Here is a 25,022-nt window from a genome sequence, read left to right on the forward strand (position 1 = left end):
AACATGACTTCCTTGCTTTTGTAATCTGTGCTTTCATTGATGAAGACAAGTATCCCATATGCCTTAGTTACCACCCTACTAACATGCCCTTCCGTTTTCAGAGATTTGTGGACGAACACTCCAAGGTCCCTTTGTTCCATAGAACTTCCTCGTGCCATACCGTTCATTGAATACTTCCTTGTCAAATTAATCCTTCTAAAGTGCATCACCTCACAGTTTTCAGGGTTGAAATCTATCTGCCACTGATCTGCCCATTTGACCATCCCACCTATATCTTCTTGTCGCCCGAAACACTCTACCTCACTGTTAACCACCCAGCCAATCTTTGTGTCATCCGCAAACTTATTAACCCTATCCCCTTACATAGTCTTCTATATATAAATGGTGAATAATAGGGGATCCAGCACAGATCTTAAGTCGGCCTCAATTGATACGTTTTATGGTAAAGAGGCCCAAGATTCAGTTTGAAGTAATTCTCATGTCTCCATCTTTGGAAGCATGTTCCTGATATTCTACCCACTTGGCACTGGGAAATAATGCAATACTAGTTTCTTAGTCGGTGGCTTTTTTGCCACATTCATCATTTCAATGGAGTCCTCAAGGAGGACACACACGCTCTACATAAATACAAATACAAGAGTTGTTATGAATTTGAATGCACTGCCTGGAAGGATGCCAAAAGCAGATTCAGTAGTAGCTTTCAAAGGGGAATTGTATTAATCTTGCAAAGGAAAAATTTGCAGAGCTATGGAGTAAATGCAGGCAAAGTGGGACTAATTGGACAGCTTTTTCAAAGAGCTGACATCGGTACAGTGGGCCGAATAGTTTCTTTCTGTGGTACACAGCAAAAGGCTGAAATCTGAACAGAATACACTCATTCCTTTATTTGCTTTTATTAGCAATAGGTACCACAATTCTATGCCCTCAAGCGTTTGCACAACTCTCAAGTCTCAAAGCTGCAGTTTGTGTGTGCATTAAGCAGTTTTACGATCACACTGCCCTAATCCCAGGCTGTTGCTCTGTGTAGTATGGATAAACTCATTTCATATAAGATTGTTCCAGTACGTCTCTCAGACAGTGTCTGCAAACAGGAGTTCAGATTTGGCACTTCATAGACCTCTTGGGGCACCTGCCCTTCTGATATGTTTTCAAATGCATTTTTCCTTTTAACTCTTTTGAGTAGTAGTGCTATGGCTGTTATTTCCACAATACAGCCTGCTCAAAAGTCATTTCACTTTAATAACTGAATGTTTCTCAAAGGAAATGTTTCATTTTCTTCACGGCAATATTAATGTAAGCCTACTCGTAACACTAATAAATAAACTTAAATTTTTTGCCATCACCAAAAATACAGTAGGGAATTCAGGACAAAGTTTTACTTTGAATGGTTAGAATATGGAATTTGCTACCACATGCAAAATGTGGTGAAAAATGTTGAGGCATTTAAGATGGGATGATCGTATTCCCCCGTTTTTCAGAGAGATTTCTGAAATTAAGTACTGTATTACTAGGTAAACTATGACCCCCAAATGATTGTCTGGATTGCAGAATTCATCCTAAAAAGCACTAAATCTTATTTTGTGTACGACTCACATAAATCTGCATTTGCAATCAGTGACTAGCAAATGACCCAATAAGTGGAGCCCTCTGTTGATGCTCTATCCATTGGCAATAATGAACCAATGAAAGGGCAAATCACTGCTTCTTGTCTCCAGGGTTGCCTTGATGGGACTTCAATCTGGACCAATGAAACAATAGATCATGGTTTGTGATAAAAATGACCAATTGACCAAATTGGCTTCAATTTGAATCAATGAAAGGATAGAGTGTGCTGGGGCAGGTGAGTGAGTCCTGGTTTATAGGTAGCTGTATTTACACAGGGTTTGTTGGCAGCATTGGCGTGTGTGTGTATGTAAAAGTGTAAGTGAATGTGTGAGTAAGTAAGTAAGTAAGTGTTTGGGTGTTTGCCCCATAACTTGGCAGATGGGGCTTAGTACCTCAATCTTGCTTAATTCTGTATGGTGCCAGTTTGAGGCCAAGCATGGCTCTGTGAGTATGCATATGTTGATACTGTGCTCCCATGCTCTGTGTCCCTGGATCATAGAATCTCTATAATGCAGAAGGAGGACATTCAGCCCATTGAGTCTGCACTGACAGCAATCCCACCCAGGCCCTCCAGCTGTAACCCCACATATTTACCCTGCTAATTTCCCTGACAATTTAGCATGGCCAGTCCACCTAACTGGCATGTCTTTGGAGTGTGGGAGAAAATATAGTAACTCTAAAGAGAATGTTAGATTAAGTACGTAAGAAATAAAGGATATTTTGATCAGGTGAGAAAAAGTAAGGTGGGAATGTGTTCATGTATAGGATAAATACTGGCTTGGACCTGTTGTGCTTAATGAACATAAGAACATAAGAAATAGGAGCAGGAGTAGGCCATCTAGCCCTTCGAGCCTGCCCCGCCATTCAATAAGATCATGGCTGATCTGTTGTGGCTCAGTTCCACTTTCCCGCCCTCTCCCCATAACCCTTAATCCCCTCTCTTATCAAAAACCCATCAACCCACTTCTTAAAAATATTTAGCGAGGCAGCCTCCACCACTTCAACGGGCAGAGAATTCCAGAGATTCACCACCCTTTGAGTGAAGAAGTTCCTCCTCAACTCCGTTCTAAACCGCCTCCCCTTTATCTTGAGGCTGTGTCCCCTAGTCCTACTGTCTTTTTTGAGCGGGAAGAGTCTCTCCACCTCTATCCTATCCATCCCATTCATCATCTTATACGTCTCAATGAGATCTCCCCTCATTCTTCTAAACTCTAGCGAGTACAAGCCTAGTTTATTCAGCCTCTCCTCATAGCTCAACCCCCTCAACTCCGGTATCAGCCTAGTAAACCTCCTCTGCACTCCCTCCAGGGCCAAAATATCCTTGCGCAGGTGCGGCGCCCAAAACTGCACACAGTACTCCAGCTGCGGCCTCACCAATGCCCTATACAGCTGCAGCAAGACCTCCCTACTTTTATATTCAATCCCCTTCGCTATGAAGGCCAGCATCCCATTCACCTTCCTGACCCCCTGCTGCACCTGCAGGCTGGGTTTTTGCGACTCATGCACAAGGACCCCGAGGTCCCTCTGCACCGTCGCCTGCTGCAGTTTTTCGCCACGTAAGTAATAGTCCTTCCTACCATTCTTCCTACCAAAGTGGACCACCCCACACTTGCCAACATTAAATTCCATTTGCCATTTCCTGGCCCATTCGCCCAGCCTATCTCGATCCTTCTGCAGACTCTCCACACCCTCCGCACAATTTGCCTTTCCCCCAATCTTGGTGTCATCAGCAAATTTCGACACCCTGCACTCGGTTCCCTCCTCCAGATCATCTATATAAATGGTAAATAGCTGAGGCCCCAGCACCGACCCCTGGGGCACCCCACTAGTCACCAACCGCCAATCCGAATAGCACCCGTTGACCCCCCACTCTCTGCCTCCTATTTGACAACCAATCCTCTATCCACGCTAACACCCTACCCCCAACTCCATGTCCCCTGACCTTCTGCAATAACCTCTTGTGAGGTACCTTGTCAAACGCCTTCTGAAAATCCAGAAATATAATTTTATAAATATGCAATTGGAATTGGCCACATACGTTTGCAGCCTGGGGTTTGTACCAATCTTTTAGGCATGTTATTTCATTGATAATGATCCTTTCCAAATGTTTTAACGCTTTAAAATTTACTTGTAACCAAATATGTGACAATGCAGTTCACTTCTTTCACTGCAGACAGATACTTCTGACAATTCGCACTGCATCTTGCAAGGTACTACAGCAATTTCAGTAGCAGAATATTGTGATTAGATGATCACATGCTACTGAAAATGGGAATATGGGGATCTGATGGAACAGGGCACAGTCCTTTCCCTCAGAGAGATGGGATGAATGTGTACTCAGACTGTTCATATGCAACTCCCTGATTTTTCTTTGGGCTCCTAAATATTGGACCATATGCTGAGAAAGTAACAAAGTTTGTCTGATAAACTGTACACAGATACACTACCTAGGACATTGTTGATTTGTAATGTGCGTTGTGTGCACTATACTCATGCATCTTTTTTGCAATACATGTATACTGCACGAATGAGAGAGCTGTATCTCAAGGTGAAGGACGAAAACATAACCAGCTTTTCATCAATAGTCCTTGCCCTTCTGCCATTGTCTGATTGGCAGGAGTTCCCACTGCTAGGAATCAGTTCTGCTTCGTTCCTTGTCTTCATCACCAGTGAGAAAAGACTGCATATCGGCAACAAAAGCTCATTGGGTGTTTGAGCTTTTTGAAAACTCTTGATTCTTTCGGGTAAAAGAGGTGCTGAGAGGTTTTTGAAATACATCATTTTATGTTTCTAAATGGATCCATTACTGGTGCAGAGCTGAAATCATGCAAGGTCATATACTGGAGATGGTCTTAGACAGTAGCAGTTGGCACCAGCAGCTATGCATGGCACTTCTGACGCCAGTGCTGAAATTTTCAGCCCACTGCTACTGCCAAAATTACAGAATAACAACCTGCATGTTCTGCCCAAGTCTCCTGTGGCTGTTTAGTTCTTTATGTCCCCAAGACGTTGGTGCATTTACCCTTTGAGCAGATCGCTGTCTGATCAGACTAATGTGTGCTAATAAGCTGACTTGCCAGGCTAATGGAGTGCATACTTTATGATTAGTCATTAGGCTTGATAAGCCCCATCAGCTGTGTGACAAATTAAATTATTATTTAACATGCTGCTACATTCACAAGGTATTTCATGAGAAAAAAGATCCCCAGGAGGCAAGAATGTTTCAGCACTTGGGACAGATCCCAGATACAATAACATTGTGTAAGCCAGTTCATTTCTGATATTTGTCAGAGCAGTACACAGCCACAGCAGTGTCACATAGTGGCTTGCAGTGGCAATAAGTCAACTTTGCCGTTTTGGTGAAGTTGTGAACTGCCATTGCAATGCTCAAGTGGTTTATGACCTTAAGCAGTACTGGAAGATTGAATTACTGTCTTATGCTCACTGTTAGCCATTTGTTATTCTCCATGCCATACAGTCTGTGGTTTGCTTTTGTCAAAGAATGTTCATTTGTTACTTTGTTTCACGCTATGCACTGAGCCCACTAAACACAGCAGAGGCATCGTCATGCCAATTATAGGATAATAAAGATGATAGTGTGGTTAAACATGAAGGGTTTCCGCACTGTGCAACAGGTAAGAGCGGTTGATACATTTCCCCAACAATAGAACACAAGAAAATAGACTGCACTCTGAATAGTCCGCCTGTTAAAGCAGTGCTGTTGAGCATACATCACTGAAGGTATAAGGTGTTGCTGCACCCATCAAGCGACTGAACTTTGCGTTGTGGTTCACTGTCTGTTAGAGTGGTTCACTGGATAGCGTTGAGAGGTGGAAAGCTGTGTATTAAGTATGTCATGACAGGATTTGAGAACAGAACTTAAACTGACAATGTAGGTTTAGTGTAGGACTATAAAGGTTCTGTCTTTTGGATGAAGGGGTTAAACTTTTTTTCCTGTCTGAAATAATTTTTATTTAATGTGCACAGTTGTGTTTTGTGGAAATAGAAAGATCCTGGGAGAATAGACAAAGAAGAGCAAGGAGCCAATATTCCTCCTTTAAACAATGGCACCAAAACACAGGTTACCTGGTCTTTCAAATTTCTCTTCTTTCTGTGTGATCTTTAAGTTCCACTACACAGCCACATTGACTGCATTTCAAAGGTTATTTATTGGATTTAAGGCACTTTGAACACCAGATAGATGCAATTTCCATTGTGTGGATGAAACCAAGGCTGGGACTTTAAATGCAAGAAGGAGAAGGCATATTCCGAAGATTTTGACCACAGTGCTTTAAACGTAGGGTGCTTATCAATTACAGGTAAATATTTAAATTTGTGAGAGGGCTCAAAATTCCAGCCTTCAAACCTTTAATCGGGCTTTTCTGAGGTAAGTCAGCATTAACTGGTTACTGTTGTCATTTATTGTCTGCATGTAACTGCAGTCACACCGGATCAACATAGTACTCAAAACCTGACTGAAAATATTTTTAAAGAGGGGTCCCTTCTGACAGCTTTGAAACCTATTCGCTATCTGTATCTTTCATTTGGTTCTCAGGCTTTGGCGCTTAATCATTTCACACTTTGAGGGAGGGACTTTAACCATCTGTACTTTAATCTCTATTTCTGGTCAAGCTTTTCAGTGAGGTATACTTTAATTAATCCATATTTCTGGGAAAGGCAGTAGCAGTTTTTGCCATTACTAAATTGATATTTACATTGCAGTATTGCTGTTGGGCAATAATCTAATTTTCTGCTTCATTCCACAGCCACACAGTTGGTTAGTTTCCATTATTTGATTCTGTACATCAAACTGCTGTTGATAGTGTTAATGGTTTAACTTCCCAACTGCTTCTAAAACCTGCAGCATTCTTTTTTTTTAAACATATGCTTGACATAATCCTTTGCGCAAGTTTCTGTGAATGATAACTCCAGCCCATCCAGTGATGGGAACAAGCACAACTCTGAAGCATTCATTCCTGTCTCTGTGTTACACAAATGCAGCACTCATTTTTTTTAAAAATCCTGTTCAAACTTCAGAGTTCGAAGTCTAGCAGAGATTTGAAACTTTGTAATGACTGCTTTTTATGGAATCAGAGGCAGAATCCATTTAAAAATAAAAAAAATTGCAGCATTAGAATAATATGGCAGCTAAGTTAATAGCAAAATGGAAAATTAATCTTGAACAGAGAATAAACGCCAAAGCAGACCTCTCTATCTTGATACCAAGTACGTTGTTTAATCCCATTTGTTGCACTAATAGTCCATTCCTTAAGCGAAAATTTGCCTTAAGATTTCAAACTTACGATTCTAAAACCAGAAAGTGCTGGAAACACTCAGCCGGTCAGACAGCTTCTGTGGAAAGAGAAAAAGAGTTTAATGTCTCAAATCAGTGACCTCTCATCACCTGAAAGGTTGATATTGCCTGACCTACTGTGTATTTTCCAGCATTTTCTGTTTTGATCTTAGATTTCCGGCATCCCCACTATTCTGCTTTTCAATTCTAAAACCAGTTTATTTCAATTCCCACGTACCTATCTGCTGCTAGCTTTACAAAAAATAATTTTAAAAAATTCCAGGTATTGGACTCGCTTGATTTTCTTTACTGCATTGTACAACGTACGCATGAAATGGAGCACACAGTATAGTCTCAATATTCAATTCTCAGGAATTAACATAACTGTATATTTCCTAGTCGCATGGGATCAAAAGTGAGCTGGCAAGGTGGATACAACAGTGGCTTCATCAAAGAAGACAAGAGGGTAGCAGTGGAAGGGCGTGTTTCTGAATGGAGGGCTATGACAAGTGATGTTCCTCAGGGATCAGTGCTGGGACCTTTGCTGTTTGTAATATATATAAATGATTCGGAGGAAAATGTAACTGGATTGATTAGTAAGTTTGCGGACAACACAAAGGTTGATGGATTTGCAGATAGTGAAGAGGGCCATCAGACGGTGCAGCGGGATATAGATCAGTTGGTGACTTGGGCGAGATGGCAGTTGGAGTTTAATTCGGACACATGTGAGGTAACGCATTTTGGAAGGTCTAACACAGATAGGAAATATACAGTAAATGGCAGAACCCTTAAGAGTATTGATAGGCAAAGGGATCTGGGCGTACAGGTACACAGGTCACTGCAAGTGGCAACGCAGTTGGAGAAGGTAGTCAAGAAGGCATACGGCATGCTTCTCTTCATCAGCCAGAGTACTGAGTTTGAAAATTGGCAAGTCATGTTCAGCTTTATAGAACCTTTATTAGGCCACACTTAGAACTCCTTGCCGAGGCAGGTGCTGGAAGCGGATACGATAGTGACTTTAAAAGGGCGTCTTGACAAATATATGAAAAGGATGGGAGTAGAGGGATACAGCCCCCGGAAGGGTAGGGGGTTTTACTTAACTCGGGCAGCGTGGGCGGTGCAGACTTGGAGGGCTGAACGGCCTGTTCCTGTGCTGTAATTTTCTTTGTTCTCTGTTCTTTGTTTGTAAAAATTTGGCTGCAGCCAGCCTTCTGTCACCAACACCCTTTATTCAGATAGTGAACAAAATACCACTTCTGCAGCTACAGTGACTGGTTGCTGGTCTGAGTAGAGACAGCTGGTTTTAAACTCCTGCTGCTCCTTTCCAATTGGGAGAGCCTCCTCTTAATCACTAGGAGAGCTCATTATCCATGAGGCCTATGGGGAGATTTATTGACAATCCCCTGTGGTCGTCATAATGCCTCTTCCCCCTTAAGTCCATTTCTCCCCCAGCGATCTTGCTGTGGAAAGGTCTTTTCCACTACTTGACAACTGGCCTGGGGCCAGTTGAAGTTGGGACCAGGTCTGGGAGTGGGAACTGATTTGAAGCCCCGTTGTTTTCAGAGGAAGTGCTGTAAAGCTACTGACACAGGTTTTTCCTGGGATCTTGCTTCAGTCGGAGCACTTGTCTCTCCCACTTCCACTTAGGAATCTGTGTGCTCATCTCCCAGAGGGGCAGGCATAGGGTTGGCTGAAATTTGTGACCCATGTTGGCAACAGCTGGTAATGATGACCACATTGGCACAGGCTCTAGTCTTGAGGTGATCGAGGTGCTTCCTCCTCACAACTTTGCCCTGCACTTTTATTTTATAAGACACCGGCCTAATTTTGTCCACTCAGATCCCAGGATCACAACTGAGACAACCTCTGAAGTTCCTCATGTGAACTGGACCGTTGGTTTTGGAAGTTCTTTCTATCCTTGCAGAATCATGATACTTTGTCTGGTTCTCCTGTTGACTCTCCACCCTCACTGCCAAGTTGTTTGGAAACAGTAGACTGAGTCTTATCTGAGGTCCCCGTCCCATTACCAATTCCACTGGGACAATTCCTGTTGTTTCCTGAGGGGTCGCTCTATTGTTGAATAAAAACCATGTCAGTTTGGTCTCAGTGGATGTTGTGTGTGACTTCTTCATGTTAAAAGCCTGCAGTGCCTGTTCAGCCAGCCCACTTGATGACAGGTGATAGGGTGCTGTCCTAAATGTGTTTGATGCCATTGGAAAGCATGAAGGTCTGGAAGTTAGTTCAAGTAAAGGCAGTGTCATTGTCTAAAATCAGGTATCTTGAGTGTGCAGAAACTTTGTTGCAGTTTCTCAAGCGTAGCATGGGAAGTGTGGAGCTCTTGCGATGAATCGCCAACAAATTGGAGTACGACTCGACCTTAATGAGAAACATTGAACCTATAAAAGGTGAGGTCCACACCCACTCGTACCCAGGGCCTACCTGGCCACTCCCATGGATGTAGGGAGATGGAGGAAGAAGTTTTTTGTTCTCCTGGCACGAATCACACTGTCTGACCAAGTCGGTAATGTCTATGTCAAAACCAGGCCACCGTCCAAGGCTCCTGGTTAGCATTTTCATTTTCAAAATCCCAGGGTGGCCATGGTGTAATACCATAAGTAACGGATGCCACCCTAGGCGAGGGACGACTACATGAGACTCCCCCCAAAGAATGATATCATGCACAACACTGAGCTTATCTTTCTTTGTCAGAGAGGATTTCATTTCACCTGAGGGTTGTCCACTGAATCCGTTATTCAGAATCATGTATTTAAATTTAGATGGGACTGGGTCCTTTTGCCGCCAAGTTTTGATTTGCCTTGCAGATACTGCAGAGTCTCCAAAAAATTGAGGGTCATCATAATCTCTTCGAAAGCTCATAATTAAAGTGGGCTTGTAGACAATGGCAGACAACTCAGTGCATCAGTGTTAGCTATCCAGGTTCCGGAGCAGTGCTGTAGGATGTATTCACATACCGTCAATAACAAGGAGTAACATTGTATCTGGGCAGAGGCAATGGGGTCATTGCTTTGTCTTCTCTAAAAAGTCCAGACAGGGATCTGTGGTCAGTTATTATTATGAAGCATCTACCAGAGACATATTGATAAAAATTTTTAACGCCAATGACAACTAACTGCCATTCCCTCTTTTTCAATTTGGGATTATCTTCATTCGGCATCCAAAAGAGATTTGGATGCCCATACAATAGATTTTCCTGCTGCATTTTTCCAACTGTGTGCCAATATCAGAACAAGATCCTTTTTGGAGTCAAAGTGGGCCAAGAAGTTAGATGATAAGCCCTGCTGTTTAACAGCATTGAAAGCCTCCAGCTGCGGCGCCTCCCAAGACTACTTTCTGTAGTAGGATATACAAGGTGGCCAGTAAGGAAGCTAGATTAGAAATAGATTTCCCATAATAATTCACTTGCCTTTGGAAGATGTTCCTCAGTGTTGGAACCTCCTCAACGGCCCCTACTTAGTCCTCTAATGAATACAGTCCCTTACCATCCACCCGATAGCTTAAAAATGTATCATTTGATTAGTGGGCATATTTTCCCCCTTTCAGGCATACCTCTTACAGTTTGCTAGGTGTTTGTGGTCTGAAGTTCCTGTGACCAGGAAATCATCCAGTTACACCACCACTTGGAGTAATCCTTGGAGTATGTTCTCCATGACCCTTTGAAACATGGTGCTTGTGGATGAGACCCTGAAGGGCAGGCAAGTGTATGTAGCCCTTTGTGCGTATTAATTGTCACATAATTTCAGGAAGGTTTGTTTAATTCAAATTGGAGACATGCATGACTCATATCTTGCTTAGAGAATACTTGACCATCTGTTAACCTGGTTTACAGGTCTTCAGTTCAGGGCATGGGGTATCTATCAAGTTTAGGGACCCAGTTGACAGTGAACTTATAGTCTACATAAAGTCAGACCGACTTATCCAGCTGGAGGACAGGGATGAGAGGCATGGCTCAATTCGCAAATTGTACAGGCTTCATGCCCAGATTTTTGGGGTTTTCCAGTTCCAATTCCTACTTTTTCAAATAGGAAGTGTGGAACTGGTCTTGGTCTAAAATACTCAGGCGTAGCCTTGGGGTCAATTTACATCTTAGCTTTGGTTCCCCTTATTCTTCCAAGCCCTTCCTGGAAAACTTCAGGATACTTGTTACTTTCATACAGAACTCCCCCATGCCCAGCCTGAAGACCTCCAACCAGTTTAGCCTGAAGTGCTGGAGCCAATTTCTTCCCTTTAGGCTAGGTCCTTGTCCCCATGCAATGATGAGTGAAAGTGAAGCCGACTGCTGCCTCCATTTGGCCCAAAAGTATCACGTTGATTTCAAAGTGCTTGTGCAAGTGGCAGAGATCCACTTGCTTCATTTTGAATTACATGTTGAAGATGTTGATTGTGCAATAAAATTAATGTAGGTGCTGGACCCCAGCTGCAGACCATCTCTGACCCCAGTGCCAGTGCCTTTATATGGAAGCTTCGTTGAACCAGGACTGCCTGAAAGTAGAAAATCGATGTTGGCTTCAGCCCTTGACTTTCAACAGGAGGTAGAATTCTTGTAAGGGGAGGATATTAACGGCCTATACGTTAAAATCATATAGAGAAGGAAGCTGATGAGTACGAGGATGCTGTGCTATTTTGTAAGTCATTCACAGTGAATACCCAACAGGTACCTTGTAGCATCTTACTATTCAGCTGCTGTGGAGACTTACTGACAAATCCCAATCGAACACCAGTTTTCTTTTAGCCACCAGCTTGTAATAAAATTTGTGTCATTTCATTTTCAACAGAGAGGGGAAGATCCAACTCAGTTTCCATTGGTGCAGCGCCTCCTTGTCTGTCATGGATTTGATTAAATTTTGGCCAAAGAAAAACCTCTTTTCCTAACCAAATGCATTGAAAATCCATCATTGACAAATTTCCCCCTCTTCGAAATGCTAATCTTTTACGCATCAGGAGACAATGTAGCAGATCTCGGAGTACAATAAGGAAGTTTATTGATTCCTTATTTTTGAATTTGAATAGTAAGCTGTATTTATAATGGCCTTAGCTGTCTTTCTAAACATATGCATTTTAGCTGCAGTCTCTAAAGGGCTTTTTGTTGCTGCATTTTGCTCAACTTTTTTATTGCCTAAAATCTTTTCTTCCTTCCTCTCCTTCCCCCTCTTTCTGTGCCGTAAAGCTCTATGGCTCTACGACTATGAAATATAGAGTCAGAGTCATAGAGCTTTACAACACAGGAAGAGGCCCTTCGGCCCACCATGTCTGCGCCAGCCATCAAGCACTTAACTATTCTCATTTCATTTTCTGCACTTGGTCAATATTCTTGTATGTTATGGCATTTCAAGTCCTAAACTAAATGCTTCTTAAATGTTGTGAGGGTTCTCGCCTCTACTACTCTTTCAAACATTGAGTTCCAGATTCCCACCACCCTCTGGGTGAAAATGCTTTTCCTCAAAGCCCCTCTAAATCTCCTGCCCCCTATCTTAAGTCTGGGTCTCCTCGTTATTGAGCACTCAACTAAGGGGAAAGTTTTCTTCCTATCTATTCTCTCCATGTTCCTTGTAATTTTGTAGACCTCAATCAGGGTTCCCTCCCCTGCCTTCTCCGCTCTAAGGAAAACAACACCAGCCTAACCAACGCCCCCCCCCTTCACAGCTGAAATGTGCCATTACACAATGTCCTGGTGAATTACCACTGCACTCTTTCTAGTGCAATCGCAACTTTTTTAATGTGGCGACCAAAACTGCGCACTCTAGCTGTGGCCTAATGAACATTGTATATAGCTCCATCATAACTTCCCTTGTATTCTTGTATAGCTCTCGTATTCCATGCCTCAGCTGATATAAAGCACTGTGAAGGTAGTCTTTTAGATCTTGTTTCTGTGGCGAATAGTGCTAATTTATTTGAGAGTATGTTTGTGTTATGATTGGAAATAAATTGTGTAAAAAGGCATCAAAACGCCCATCTGGCCTGAGAGTCTAGTATATCATGGTTTTAAACATGGTTTTAAAATTGCCGAAGTGAAATTTGACTGTAAAAGCACTTGTAAAAAGAGGTTATCTGTGAATCAAATATGTTGGAAATCATTTTTTCATTAGCTCACCTCACTTGCACTTGATTAGAAGAAGAGGTTTCATTCAAAGCAAGCATCAAGAGAATTGCCATACCTACCTGGTTATTAAGGTACTATTTTCACAAAGTTTAATCCCGGAAATCATGAGACGTTTCATTTTTTTCTCCCTCTGAGCCGCATATTTCTTTTATGAAAGATCATCTTATTTAGAAGCTTCATGGTAACTGCTGATAACTGTTTTGATTTTATTCTCTTTCATGTAAATTGAAATGAAGTCCCTCACATGGGAATCTATTTTAAGCAGTCACTATGTGTATGCTTAAACCTGCACGCATTATTAGAATTGCAGTGTTGAAGCAAACAACGTGCTCTTTTGGTCCAATCACTGTAGCATCCAGTGTACTCCCTTGTTTCCTCCATTAGTGTCTATGAGTTCAGCCATCTAAACTCTGGAATAGCCTCCTTAAATTCTTTCAACAATCCAAATTCTCCTCCACTTTTACAACCCCTTTTAAAACCCAATTCTTTGTCAAAGTATTCAGTCAATCCTTCCAACATCTCTTTCTCTGGTTTGGTGTGCATATTTAGCCTCAAAGGCGTGCCTTGGGGATGTTTTTCTATTAATTTGACTGGGTTGAAGAGAGACAAGTAACTGCTGCCGAAATTGCTCACCTTCACCATGTGCAACAACCTTTTAACGGGTATAGTAAAGACCTAAGTTTAATTCTGTGCAAGTGGATACATTTTGAGTGAATCAAAAGCTTGCCCTATGTGTCCATGATGGGGACAAGAAATTGGTGAAAATGTATCCACAAAGTTTCCTCTTATTCACTGTGCTACTTGGAAAAGTTACTGGCATCTCCATCAACTTAATCAAAAATTATGATAGTGGCCAGAACTTTTTTATCTGAGGTGGCTTTCTCCACTTGAAAGTTAGAAAATAATCTGTCTTTGCTGAACTCTCCATTTTCGCTGGTAAGGATGCATTGAATGGGAAACCCTGTTGACAATGGTGAGATCTGGCCAAATAAATAGGACTCTGACATAGGTGTCCTTGTTATCTAGGTGTTCCCAGGTTGAGTGCAGGGCCAGGGAAATGACGTCTGCTGTGGACCTGTTGCAGCGGTCAGCAAACTGTAGTGGATCCAGGTAGTCCGGGAGGCTGGAATTGATTCATGCCATAACTAACCTTTCAAAGCACTTCATAATGATGGATGTCAGTGCCACCAGCCGATAGTCATTAAGGCACGCTGCTTGGTTTCTCTTGGGTATCATGATGGTCATCTTCTTGAAGCAGTTAGGGATCTCAGATTATTGTAAAGAGAGGTTGGAGATGTCTGTGAATACCCCTGCCAGCTGATCCATGCAAGATCTGAGTGCCAGTCCAGGCCAGTCGCTTTCCGTGTGTTGACCTTCAAGAAAGATGCTCTGACATCTACGATGGTGACCCTAGATACTGGTTCATCCGGGGCTTCCAGGGTGGAGGGCGTGCTCTTGCTGATCTCTTGCTCAAAACGGGCAGAGAATGAATTGAGCGAGTGTTGGAGCCGGCAATTTTCATGCCTTCATCTTGTAGCCTATTATGTCTTGCAGACCTTGCCATAATCAGCAGGGATTGATGTGTCTAGCCCAGGACTCTAGTTTGGTCCGGTACTATCTTTTGGCACCTTTGAAGGATCTCCTAAAGTTGACTTGGCTCCAAGGTAATACACCTGGCAACAGGAAAGCAAACTTCCCACAAAATTCATTCCCTAGCCACTGAATCCATCACTCTCCCAAGCAACAGTCTGAAGCTCAATCAGACAATTCACAAGTTTGGTGTCATATTTGACCCAAAATGATCTTTAGACCACATTCTCTCCAATATCAACAGTGCCTATTTCTGCCACAGTAATATTGTCCACCTTCCACCACTTTTATCAATTCATCTGCTGCTGAAACCCTCATCCAGGTCTTTATTACCTCTTGACTTGACTACTCCAGTGCTTTGCTGGCTGGCCTCCCTCCTTACATCCTACATGAACTTGAACTCGTACACAACTCTTTTGTCCATATCCTAAATCACGCAACGAGCCATTCATCCATTACACAAGGGCTCACTTACCTACACTGGCTTCCAGTCTGATAGCACTTCAGTTTTAAAATTTAAACCCCTCATGACCTTGCCCTCCCTGACTCTAACACCATTTGAAATTTTTGCACTCTTGCAATTGGGCACTCTTGAGCATCAATGATTTTAATTATTCCACTATTGGGGCCAGCTGCCGAGGCCAGAGGCCAAAGGCCAAAGCTATTTTAATTCACTCCCAATCTCTGCTACTTTACCTCTCTATCCTCCTTTAAAACCCACTTCTTTCACCAAGCTTTTGACATCTGTTCTAACATCTCCTTCTGTGGCTCAGTGTCAAGTTTTGTTTAACGCTCCTGTGAAGTGTATTGGGCTGTTTAATTGGGCTGACCAAATTAAGGACACTAGATCAATGCAAATTGATTTTGATGTTGTTGTTGAAAGTGAGTCAATCATTTATCACAGACTGTGTAGCTTGAATCAGGCAGGTCAGTACCTCTTGCTTGTCTGACATCAGGTATTGGACAAGCAGAAATTTCCTCTAGTTAAATATTGGGAAGAATGAAACCACTATATTTGGTCCCGAGCACAAATTCCCTTTCCTAGCCATTAATTCCATCATTCTCCCTGATACCTGTCCGAGGCTGAACCATATGAAATAGGAACAGGAGTAGGCCATTCAGCCCTTCGATCATGGCTGATCAAACACTCACTAAATCTATTTCCCTGTCATAACCCTTAATTGCCCTACAGATTGAAAATCTATCGGTCTGAACCTTAAAAATGTTCATGGACTCACATCCATTGCTTCCAGGGACAAAGAATTCCAAAGATTCACCACTCTTTAAAAGAAGGAATTCTTCCACAGATCAAACTAAACCATACACAATCTGGCCTCCTACATGACCCTGACTTGAGTTTCTGACCCCATAACCTCTCCATCGCCAAGACTGTCTACTTCTACGTACATAAGAACATAAGAAATAGGAGCAGGAGTAGGCCATCTAGCCCCTCGAGCCTGCCCCACCATTCAATAAGATCATGGCTGATCTGTCGTGGCTCAGTTCCACATTCCCGCCTTCTCCCCATAACCCTTAATCCCCTTGCCTATCAAAAACCTATCAACCCGCGTCTTAAAAATATTGAGCGAGGCAATCTCCACCACTTCAACGGGCAGAGAATTCCAGTGATTCACCACCCTTTGAGTGAAGAAGTTCCTCCTCAACTCCGTTCTAAACCGCCCCCCCCTTTATCTTGAGGCTGTGCCCTCTAGTCCTACTGTCCTTTCTGAGCGGGAAGAGCCTCTCCACCTCTATCCTATCCATCCCATTCAACATCGTATATGTCTCAATGAGATCTCCCCTCATTTTTCTAAACTCTAACGAGTACAAGCCTAGTTTATTCAGCCTCTCCTCATAGTTCAACCCCCTCAACTCCGGAATCAGCCTAGTAAACCTCCTCTGCACTCCCTCCAAGGCCAAAATATCTTTGCGTAAGTACGTCGACCAAAACTGCACACACTACTCCAGCTGCGGCCTCACCAGTGCCCTGTACAGCTGCAGCAAGACCTCCCTACTTTTATATTCAATCCCCTTCGCTATGAAGGCCAGCATCCCATTTGCCTTCCTGACCACCTGCTGCACCTGCAGGCTGGGTTTTTGCGACTCATGCACAAGGACCCCGAGGTCCCTCTGTGCCGTCGCATGCTGCAGTTTTTCACCACGTAAGTAATAGTCCTTCCTACCATTATTCCTACCAAAGTGGACAACCTCACATTTGCCAACATTAAATTCCTTTTGCCAGTTCCTGGCCCATTTGCCCAGCCTATCTAGATCCTTCTGCAGACTCTCCGCACCCTCCGCACAATTTGCCGTTCTACCAATCTTGGTGTCATCAGCAAATTTTGACACCCTACACTCGGTTCCCTCCTCCAGATCATCTATATAAATGGTAAATAGCTGAGGCCCCAGCACCGACCCCTGGGGCACTCCACTAGTCACCAACTGCCAATCCGAATAGCACCCATTGACCCCCACTCTCTGCCTCCTATTTGACAGCCAATCCTCTATCCACGCTAACACCCTACCCCCAACTCCGTGCCCCCTGACCTTCTGCAATAACCTCTTGTGAGGCATCTTGTCAAACGCCTTCTGAAAATCAGGAAACACCACATCCGCCGGCTTTCCTCTATCCACCGCCCTAGACACATCCTCATAGAACTCCAATAAGTTCGTCAGACCGACTTCCCCTTAACGAAACCGTGCTGCGTCTGCTCTACCAAACAATTCTCCTCAAGATGCCTCGCAATTTTCTCCTTGATCAAGGATTCTAACATTTTTCCTACAACAGACGTTAAACTAACCGGCCTATAATTCCCCGCCTTTTGCCTGCCACCCTTCTTAAACAACGGCATAACATTAGCCGTTTTCCAATCTTCCGGCACTTCCCTGGAATCCAGCGACGTTTGGAAAATAATCACCAAGGCATCCACTATCACCTCCGCCATTTCTTTCAGAACCCTTGGATGCATTCCATCCGGTCCTGGGGACTTGTCCACAATCAGTCCCTCCAGTCTGTCGAGCACCGCCTCTCTAGTAACAATAATGTCATTCAGGCCCTCCACTCCTACCATCTTTCCATCGCTAACACCCAGCAAATTATTCACGTCCTCCTCCGTGAAGACCGAAACAAAAAAGTTATTCAAGGCCTCAGCCATTTCCCCATCCCCTACCACTAAGTCCCCCCTGTCATCTCCTAAGGGTCCAACGTTCACCCTAGCCAGCCTCTTCCTTTTTATGTATTTATAAAAACTCTTGCTATCCTTTTTTATGTTAAGCGCTAGCCCAGCTTCATAGTTTATCCTACCCTTCTTTATCAACTTCTTTGTCATTCTTTGTTGACATTTAAGCCTCTCCCAATCCTCTTCTCGCCCACTACTCTTAGCTACGTTACGTCAGTAACATTGCTTATCTCCACCTCCCCCTGAGCTCATCTGTTGTTGTACCCTTATCCGTGCCTAACTTACCTCCAGATTTGGCCAGAATGCTCTCCTGGTTAGTCCCCCATGTTATCCAAAACTCTGTTGCCCATGTCCTAAACCACACCAAGTTCCATTCATCCATCAGTCCTATGTTCGACAATGTTTCAGTCTTAAAATGCCTGGTGTTCAAATCCTTCCATGGCCCTGTCCCTCCCGATCATTATAACCTTCTCCAGTCCTGCAACCCTCAGATATTTGTGCTCCTCCAAGTCTGGCTACATTTACCTCAATTTTCATAGTTTCATCACTGATTTTTGTGCCTTTAGCTACCTAAGCTCGAGGCTCAGTTCTCCTAACTTTTAAACCTCCTTACCTCTCTTCCTTTAAAACAATTCTTGAAGCCAATCTCTTCAATCAGGCTTTTGGTTATCTGTCCTATTTTATCCTATGTGGCTTGCTGTCAAATTTTGTTTGATAGTACTTCTGAGAAGTGTCTCGTGACGTTTTACTGTGTTAAAGACTCATGTTGTTATTGTTGTTAACAGATAACCAAGCAAGTTTGATTATTTCATAGAACCTATCCCTCAGGACTGAGATTGTTTGCATTCAGTTCAAAAGTTGATTATATTTGAGCTCCCACTTGGGAATATGTCTTTGTTCTTGGCAATCTGTGTTTAAGATCTCTGCATAGCTCGTAAGTAGGGTGTGATCTATGGAAGAGAATTAGAATGTCAAATTGAGCAAATGCAATGCACATTGCACCAATAGCTTTTCGAGTATCTGCATAACATGTCTTCTATTCCTGGTTCCCACATCATTATTGCTGGAATCTCCCAAGAATTTATCCTTGCCCCTCTTCCTATGTGCAGTCCCTTGGTAGACATGTCCTTCAGACATCCAGATGGTATCTAACTCTCCATCATCACTTGAACAACACCACGTCTTACATGTTATAAGACTGCATGTCCAACATCCTGTCTTGGACAAAAGTCATCATCTTTGGCCTCCACCGCAAACTCAATCCCATGGGTTTCCTCTGGGTGCTCCAGTTTCTTCCCACACTTCAAAGTTGTGCAGGTTAGGTTGCTTGGCCATGCGAATTTGCTCCTTTGTATCGGAAGATTAGCTGGGTAAATGCATAGGATCACATGGATTGTTGTCAGTGCAGGCTCGATGGGCCGAATGGCCTCATTCTGCCCTGTATGAATTCTACGATTCTATGAAATTAATTCATGGCCTTACTCTTCCCTCATTGCAGTCCTACACCTCTGAACTTTTCACTCCAACATTTTGTGCATCCAAATTACTAGCTTTCAGACAGTTTGACCATGCATCCTGGAATTCTCTGTCTGAATTTTTCCATCTCCCTGTTGTTTAAGTTTCTTTATAAAACTTCCCCCTTCAATAAAGTACTTGGTCACCCCTCTTAATATCTCTTTCCTTGACCTGGTATCCATTATTTCATTACAGTTCTGTGAAGTGCCCCAGGATATTTTGTTTTAATTAAAAAAGCTATATAAATGAAAGTTTTTGTTTGTAGGAAGTATTAAATTAAATGTCAAGCATTTCTATTAAAAAAATCTCAAGTAGTTATAAAGGAAAAGGTAAGGACATTGAAAGGCCCCAAAAGGTGTCCTGATACCAGGTGCAAAAGGCATCGCAAATATACTGAATTAATTTTTCTGTTCTGTGTTAGGGGGAAGAGCTTGGTCATTCTCTCTAGCGTGTTGAAAATGTTAAAGAGAAAGCAAGGTTCCTATGGACTTTGCGTGTATACTGTAAGAAATGGTCAGGGAAATTGTCCGTACCCTTGTCACTGGAGGATTATGAGAAACGGACAAAGGAAAATTTCCACTGACAGACCACTTTGGTGGAAATTGGTACATGTTGGGAAAGTGTGTTAGGCTGGTGGCTAAAGATAATGTAAGGACGTGTAAAATCTGTAATAAATTGTCATATTCTGAGGGAAGTCTAACATCAAGAAACCACCAAAGAATCAAAATTTTAAACCTACTCCAACTCTGAAGAATAGGCTTGGCCTACTAAGAGCTGAAAACCTACTAATGAATAATTCCACCATCTGATTAAGGGGAGTTGGAAGCATGGGCAGCGTGGTGGCAGAGTGGTTAGCACTGCTGTCTCACAGCGCTAGGGACCCGGATTCAATTCCCGGCTTGCGTCACTGTCTGTGTGGAGTTTACACGTTGTCCCTGTGTAGGTTTCCTCTGGGTGCTCCAGTTTCCTCCCATGGTCCGAAAGATGTGCAGGTTAGGTGCACTGACTCGAACAGGTGCCACAGTGTGGCGACTAGAGGAATTTCACAGTAACTTCATTGCAGTGTTAGTGTAAGCCTATTTGTGACTAATAAATAAACAAGCAACAAAAGCCCATTGACAGCAGTGTCAGTCTATCCATTTGTCCGTCTGAATTCCTTAATTTTTTCTAATTCTAATACAATTTACATGAGTTGTAGGTTTTAGGATTGTGGTCGAGGTGTTTCTCCCCACTTCATTCCCAATAAGGTTGTCCATTCCCTTTTGGAGAAAATTTTACTGAGCTACTGATTGTTCCCTGTTATCCTATCTAAATCTCCATATTAATAAGCAAGTCTTAATCCTATGACACGTGTATTCACCAGGCAACAAATAAAAACTCGCTCCCTTGATAATTTATTTCCCCTTCCTAACCTAATGGTGCTGAGGCCAATGGTCTCACTGTCCCAGATGAGATTAGTTAACAGTCCAGCTATTGAACCTGAAGATTTCAGGTCCGTGTGTTTAGCTATTCACCACAGAAAATGCTGGGACTTTGGAATGAGATTATAATGAATGTTCCTGGTTCATCCGATTATGATCACACAGGCCCAATTGTGGATAGTATTCAAATCTTCAGGAGAATCTTGAGCCTCTGAAGAAAGAGCTGTCATCTTCCAGTTGCAAGTGTGCCACCAGTCCTGCAGCTAAATTGATGATGAGAATCCGAGGGGCTGATGTGAGGTAATGGGGATTTTATTTTAAATATCCATGTTTGTGTTGGGGAGGAGCGGCTTCACACTTCCCTAATACATATTGGAAAGCTCTAGCTAAGATGCCTTTGGTTTCTTGTGCACTGCAGAAGCAGCTGTTAAAATTCTGCGAGGGGAAAGTAACGTAAGTGATAAGTTCTTCAGTAATTTGGTCATTTACAAATATATTCTTAACAAATTGTGTTTAGAAATATTTGACCTAGTAACACATCTAGTGCAGGTAAAATGTTCACATTCGCCACTGTCAGTTTGTCAGAATGGATGTCACTTAGGAACTCACACCAGGCAACATAAAGTAGAACCTGGTGATTGTTAAAGGCTGAAATGCTGCAATATAAAGGAACATTGACCAGGAATGCGTATCCTTAAAGAAGGAGGCAAACCCTGCAGTTGTTTGCTATAATAAGGGTGCTCATCACTTGGACATCCTTCAAAGACAGAGCAAGTTTAAAGAATTAAAAGGTTAGTCAGTGACAATTCATAAGAAACCCCGAGACACTCCGCCCCGAGATCGTATTGATAAGATTACATGATTTTCCTTACTGCAATGAGGTGTCCACATGTACTCTGCAAGTGTTATTGGTATAAAAGGATTGAATGCAAAATGTATGTTAACCAAGTATAAACATTAGGACTGTATATGGCAAAAAAACTGATGCACAAAATTTAGGGTTATGTGCATTTCCTGACTGAGGCCAATGCAGAGCTCAGTAATATTTCCAAATCATGTATTAACGTAAAAGAATTTCCTATCTCTAGTATTTTGGGAGAATTAAATGTAGCAATAAAGTATTCATTGAATGACATAAGTCAGATTCAGAAAAAAAAGTCATTTCGATAAATGTGGAAAAATGTATTTACTTTGTTAAGAAAATTGTAAGGGAATTGGCTTTTATTTTCAAAATAGAACAGTGAATTTGAAGAAATTGATATAAAGTTTCTCAAATTCAGTTCTTATCCCAAGACACCTTTCCATAACCAAATGCTTTCGAATGAGTAATCGAAAGCTACCTTTAGCTAACCACTAGGGAGTCTTTACATACTGGCTTCGATTTGGAACTGAGAGCAGCCCAGTATTCAGGAGGTGTTTGTAAGCTTTCTCTAATAGCATTTTGATGTACATGAGCAAAATTGATGTCGGATGGATCATAGTATAGTCTAAAACTGTAGAATTTTGAGGACATTTTCAGGTGGCGGTCAGATTCTGCCTGGATGATCCCCAGTATATTTTCTCATATCACAGTTGATTAGGTTCATAGGGAAGTGGAAATTGTGGGGGGAAAATCTCCTATTACTGTGCTGTGCTAGGCCATATCAGTTCTTTTTTTTCCCTTTGAATGCAACATTAGATTTACTTCAGAGCAGTAACTGCTTCCTACGATTTGGAGACTTATTAAGCAAAAGTTATATTCACAACCGGCATGACCTTCAAAGTAATGAGAACTGACTCCAAACTTTTGCTCTAATGTTTCTGTTGAAACAAATGGGAGGAATTGATTTGTTATTTCTGTATTATGCAGCAGAAGTTCTTTTGGCACTTGGGTCTCATTCTTTTTGTTTTGATCAGGTGGGTTAAATGTTCAGATCTAAGATGATTAAGTGGTTTTGTGTTTTCTCTTATTGCTACCAAGATCAACCTTAAATGTTTGTTTCACTTGATAAGCAATATTACATTAGGGGAGAGATGCTGGTGTAGTGCTAATGTCACTGGACCAGTAATCCTGAAGCTCAGCCTTATGTTCTGGAGATGCAGGTTCAAATCCCACCAAAGTAGCTCATGAAATTTAAATTTTCCAGTAATGAATATTTCTGGAGTAGAAAGCTAGTCTCAGCAATAGTGGCCGTGAAACTAGCATCATTTATCATGTTAAGGTTAGGTGCCTATGTCCTTTAGGGAAGAGATCTACCGTTCTTATCTGGTCTGACCGTCATGTTACTCCAGATACACAGTAAAGTGTTTGACTTTAACTGTCCTCGCGGGCAATTAAGGATGGGCAACAAATACTGATTTTTGTCAGTGATGTTCGCATCCAATGAAATAATAAAAACAATATTTCTAGTAAAATTAAATGTTTAATTTAAATTTCTGTACTGTGACATTTCTTGCTCTGATCCAAAACATCTCTGAATTATTATTGATAATAAAAAGTACACACGATGACATTGTGTAAAACTGCCCAATATTTAATATTCTTTTTCGATACTACGGATGGAACTTTGCCAGTGGTGTGCTGTTCCCAACAGCATAACCAGAAGTGTGCACCACTCCTGCTTTTCTGCCCTTTCCTGTTTTGCATGTGATTACAATCATCATCTAAAGTGCCGGTGGCCTGTGCAGGGGACCCGTGCAATTCCACAGCAGAGGATGTTTCCCATTGGTGAAACCTGTCATCAGCTGACAATGGTGCAACTGCGGATGGGCTGCAAAAGAGCCTCCTGTTCCAACAGGGAAACTGTGCTTCCCTGCCAGGACATTGCACTGCTGCAGATTGAGAGATTTCTCTATATGAAGATCTTCCATCAAGTACTGTCAGAGCAGCAACAAAGAGTTGTTCCACAGTTTAGGTTGTCCTCCAGGACATCAGAGAAAGGCAAAAGGCATCAAAAGGCCCTCCCATGTTAAGGCAGCCTGGACAGAGGTCACAGTGCAAATGCACAAGCATGGGATAACAATTTGAACCTGGATCCAGTGGAGGAGACATGTCAATGATCTCTTTCGATCCACCAGGGTAAGTGTCTATGTCTCATCTTCAGCACGATTCTCTCACGTAGTCATCAGTTATATGTATATGCATGGGCAGCTATGCCAGAAGAATGAGTGCATGATCAGCGTTAGCGCCACATGACACTTGAGGCCAAAGCACGTGGAAGTTTGACTTTTGTGTGCACCTGGATGCACTTGTGATTGGGAGACCAGAATTTCTGATGGGGATGAATGCAGTCAAGGGAGTTCAGGTGTCACTAACTCTGCACTTTGTCACGCTGGGCAAACAGACTCACAACACAAGGGGGAGGAAACAGATCGGAGTGGGAATGCCAGACCTCAGAATCTGCACAGTCACGGAGGATGCGGTGATGAAGTCCTTTGAAGTGGGTGGGTGATCCATTGTGGACGGTGAGGCTGGACCAGCTGAACTTGAGGACAAAGGGTCAACTGTTCTAGTGATGGCATGTGGGCACACAGGATAAACAGGATGAAATGTGATGTGTTCAAATTGTGATGATTCGTAAATATGATTCTGTTACTTCTCCATTTATATGGACTCCGCCATATCTTGTGAAAACTGCACGTAATCCCTGGCATATCCACCATGTTTTCTCCTAACTTCTGCTGCACTTCCAGCAAGTTTCTTGTAGCCACGACCAGAGGCCCCCCTCTGGGGGCCTCAATAGGGGCCGACTTTGTAGGAATCCTCTGAATATCTGGGGACTTGGCTGTCACCTCTGTTCAAGCACCAGGCTGGAGCCCAAAGGCTCTAGCTGGGATTCTCCAATCGCACTGCTGTGAGTAGAGAATGAATTAGAGAATCCCACCCTCTACCTGTGGGAACAAAGCACTCAATGCTCCACAGGATGCAATTTCACCTGATGTAACCTCTGCTTGCTCAGTTATATCCTCACGGTCTGTGGAGATTCACCCTTAGATTTGGGAGCACAATCAAGTGAACAGACCATAGACGTGTCCCAGCAGCTGAGGAAGGCTGTGACAGCCATGTTCCCAAGCAATGTTTTTGGGAGAATCTGGCACAGATTTTTGGCAGGACAGGAACCATGCAAAATGTCACATAGCCAGTCCAGCTCCTTCTAGTTTAGTTTAGTTTATTTATTATTGTCACAAGCAGGCTTACATTAACACAACAATTAAGTTACTACGAAAATTACCTAGTCGCCATACTCCAGTGCCTGTTTGGGTACACTGAGGGAGAATTTAGCATGTCTTTCAGTCTGTGGGAGGAAACTGGAGCACCCGGA

At 42.7% G+C, this 25,022-nt stretch overlaps 1 protein-coding gene across 1 annotated transcript in view; it reads left to right on the top strand.

Moving 5' to 3' along the window:
* pou6f2 (POU class 6 homeobox 2) overlaps nucleotides 1–25,022 on the top strand; it is a 534,150-nt gene that overhangs the window by 356,323 nt on the left and 152,805 nt on the right. Inside the window, exons 8-9 of the mRNA XM_080193619.1 lie at nucleotides 4,902–4,916; nucleotides 8,712–8,727. Coding sequence (XP_080049745.1) covers nucleotides 4,902–4,916; nucleotides 8,712–8,727 — 31 coding nt within the window. The remainder of the gene's footprint in view (nucleotides 1–4,901; nucleotides 4,917–8,711; nucleotides 8,728–25,022) is intronic.

This window comes from Carcharhinus amblyrhynchos, chromosome 8, assembly GCF_965287045.1.
Source record: "Carcharhinus amblyrhynchos chromosome 8, sCarAmb.v2.hapA, whole genome shotgun sequence".
NCBI classification, from domain to species: Eukaryota; Metazoa; Chordata; class Chondrichthyes; order Carcharhiniformes; family Carcharhinidae; genus Carcharhinus; species Carcharhinus amblyrhynchos.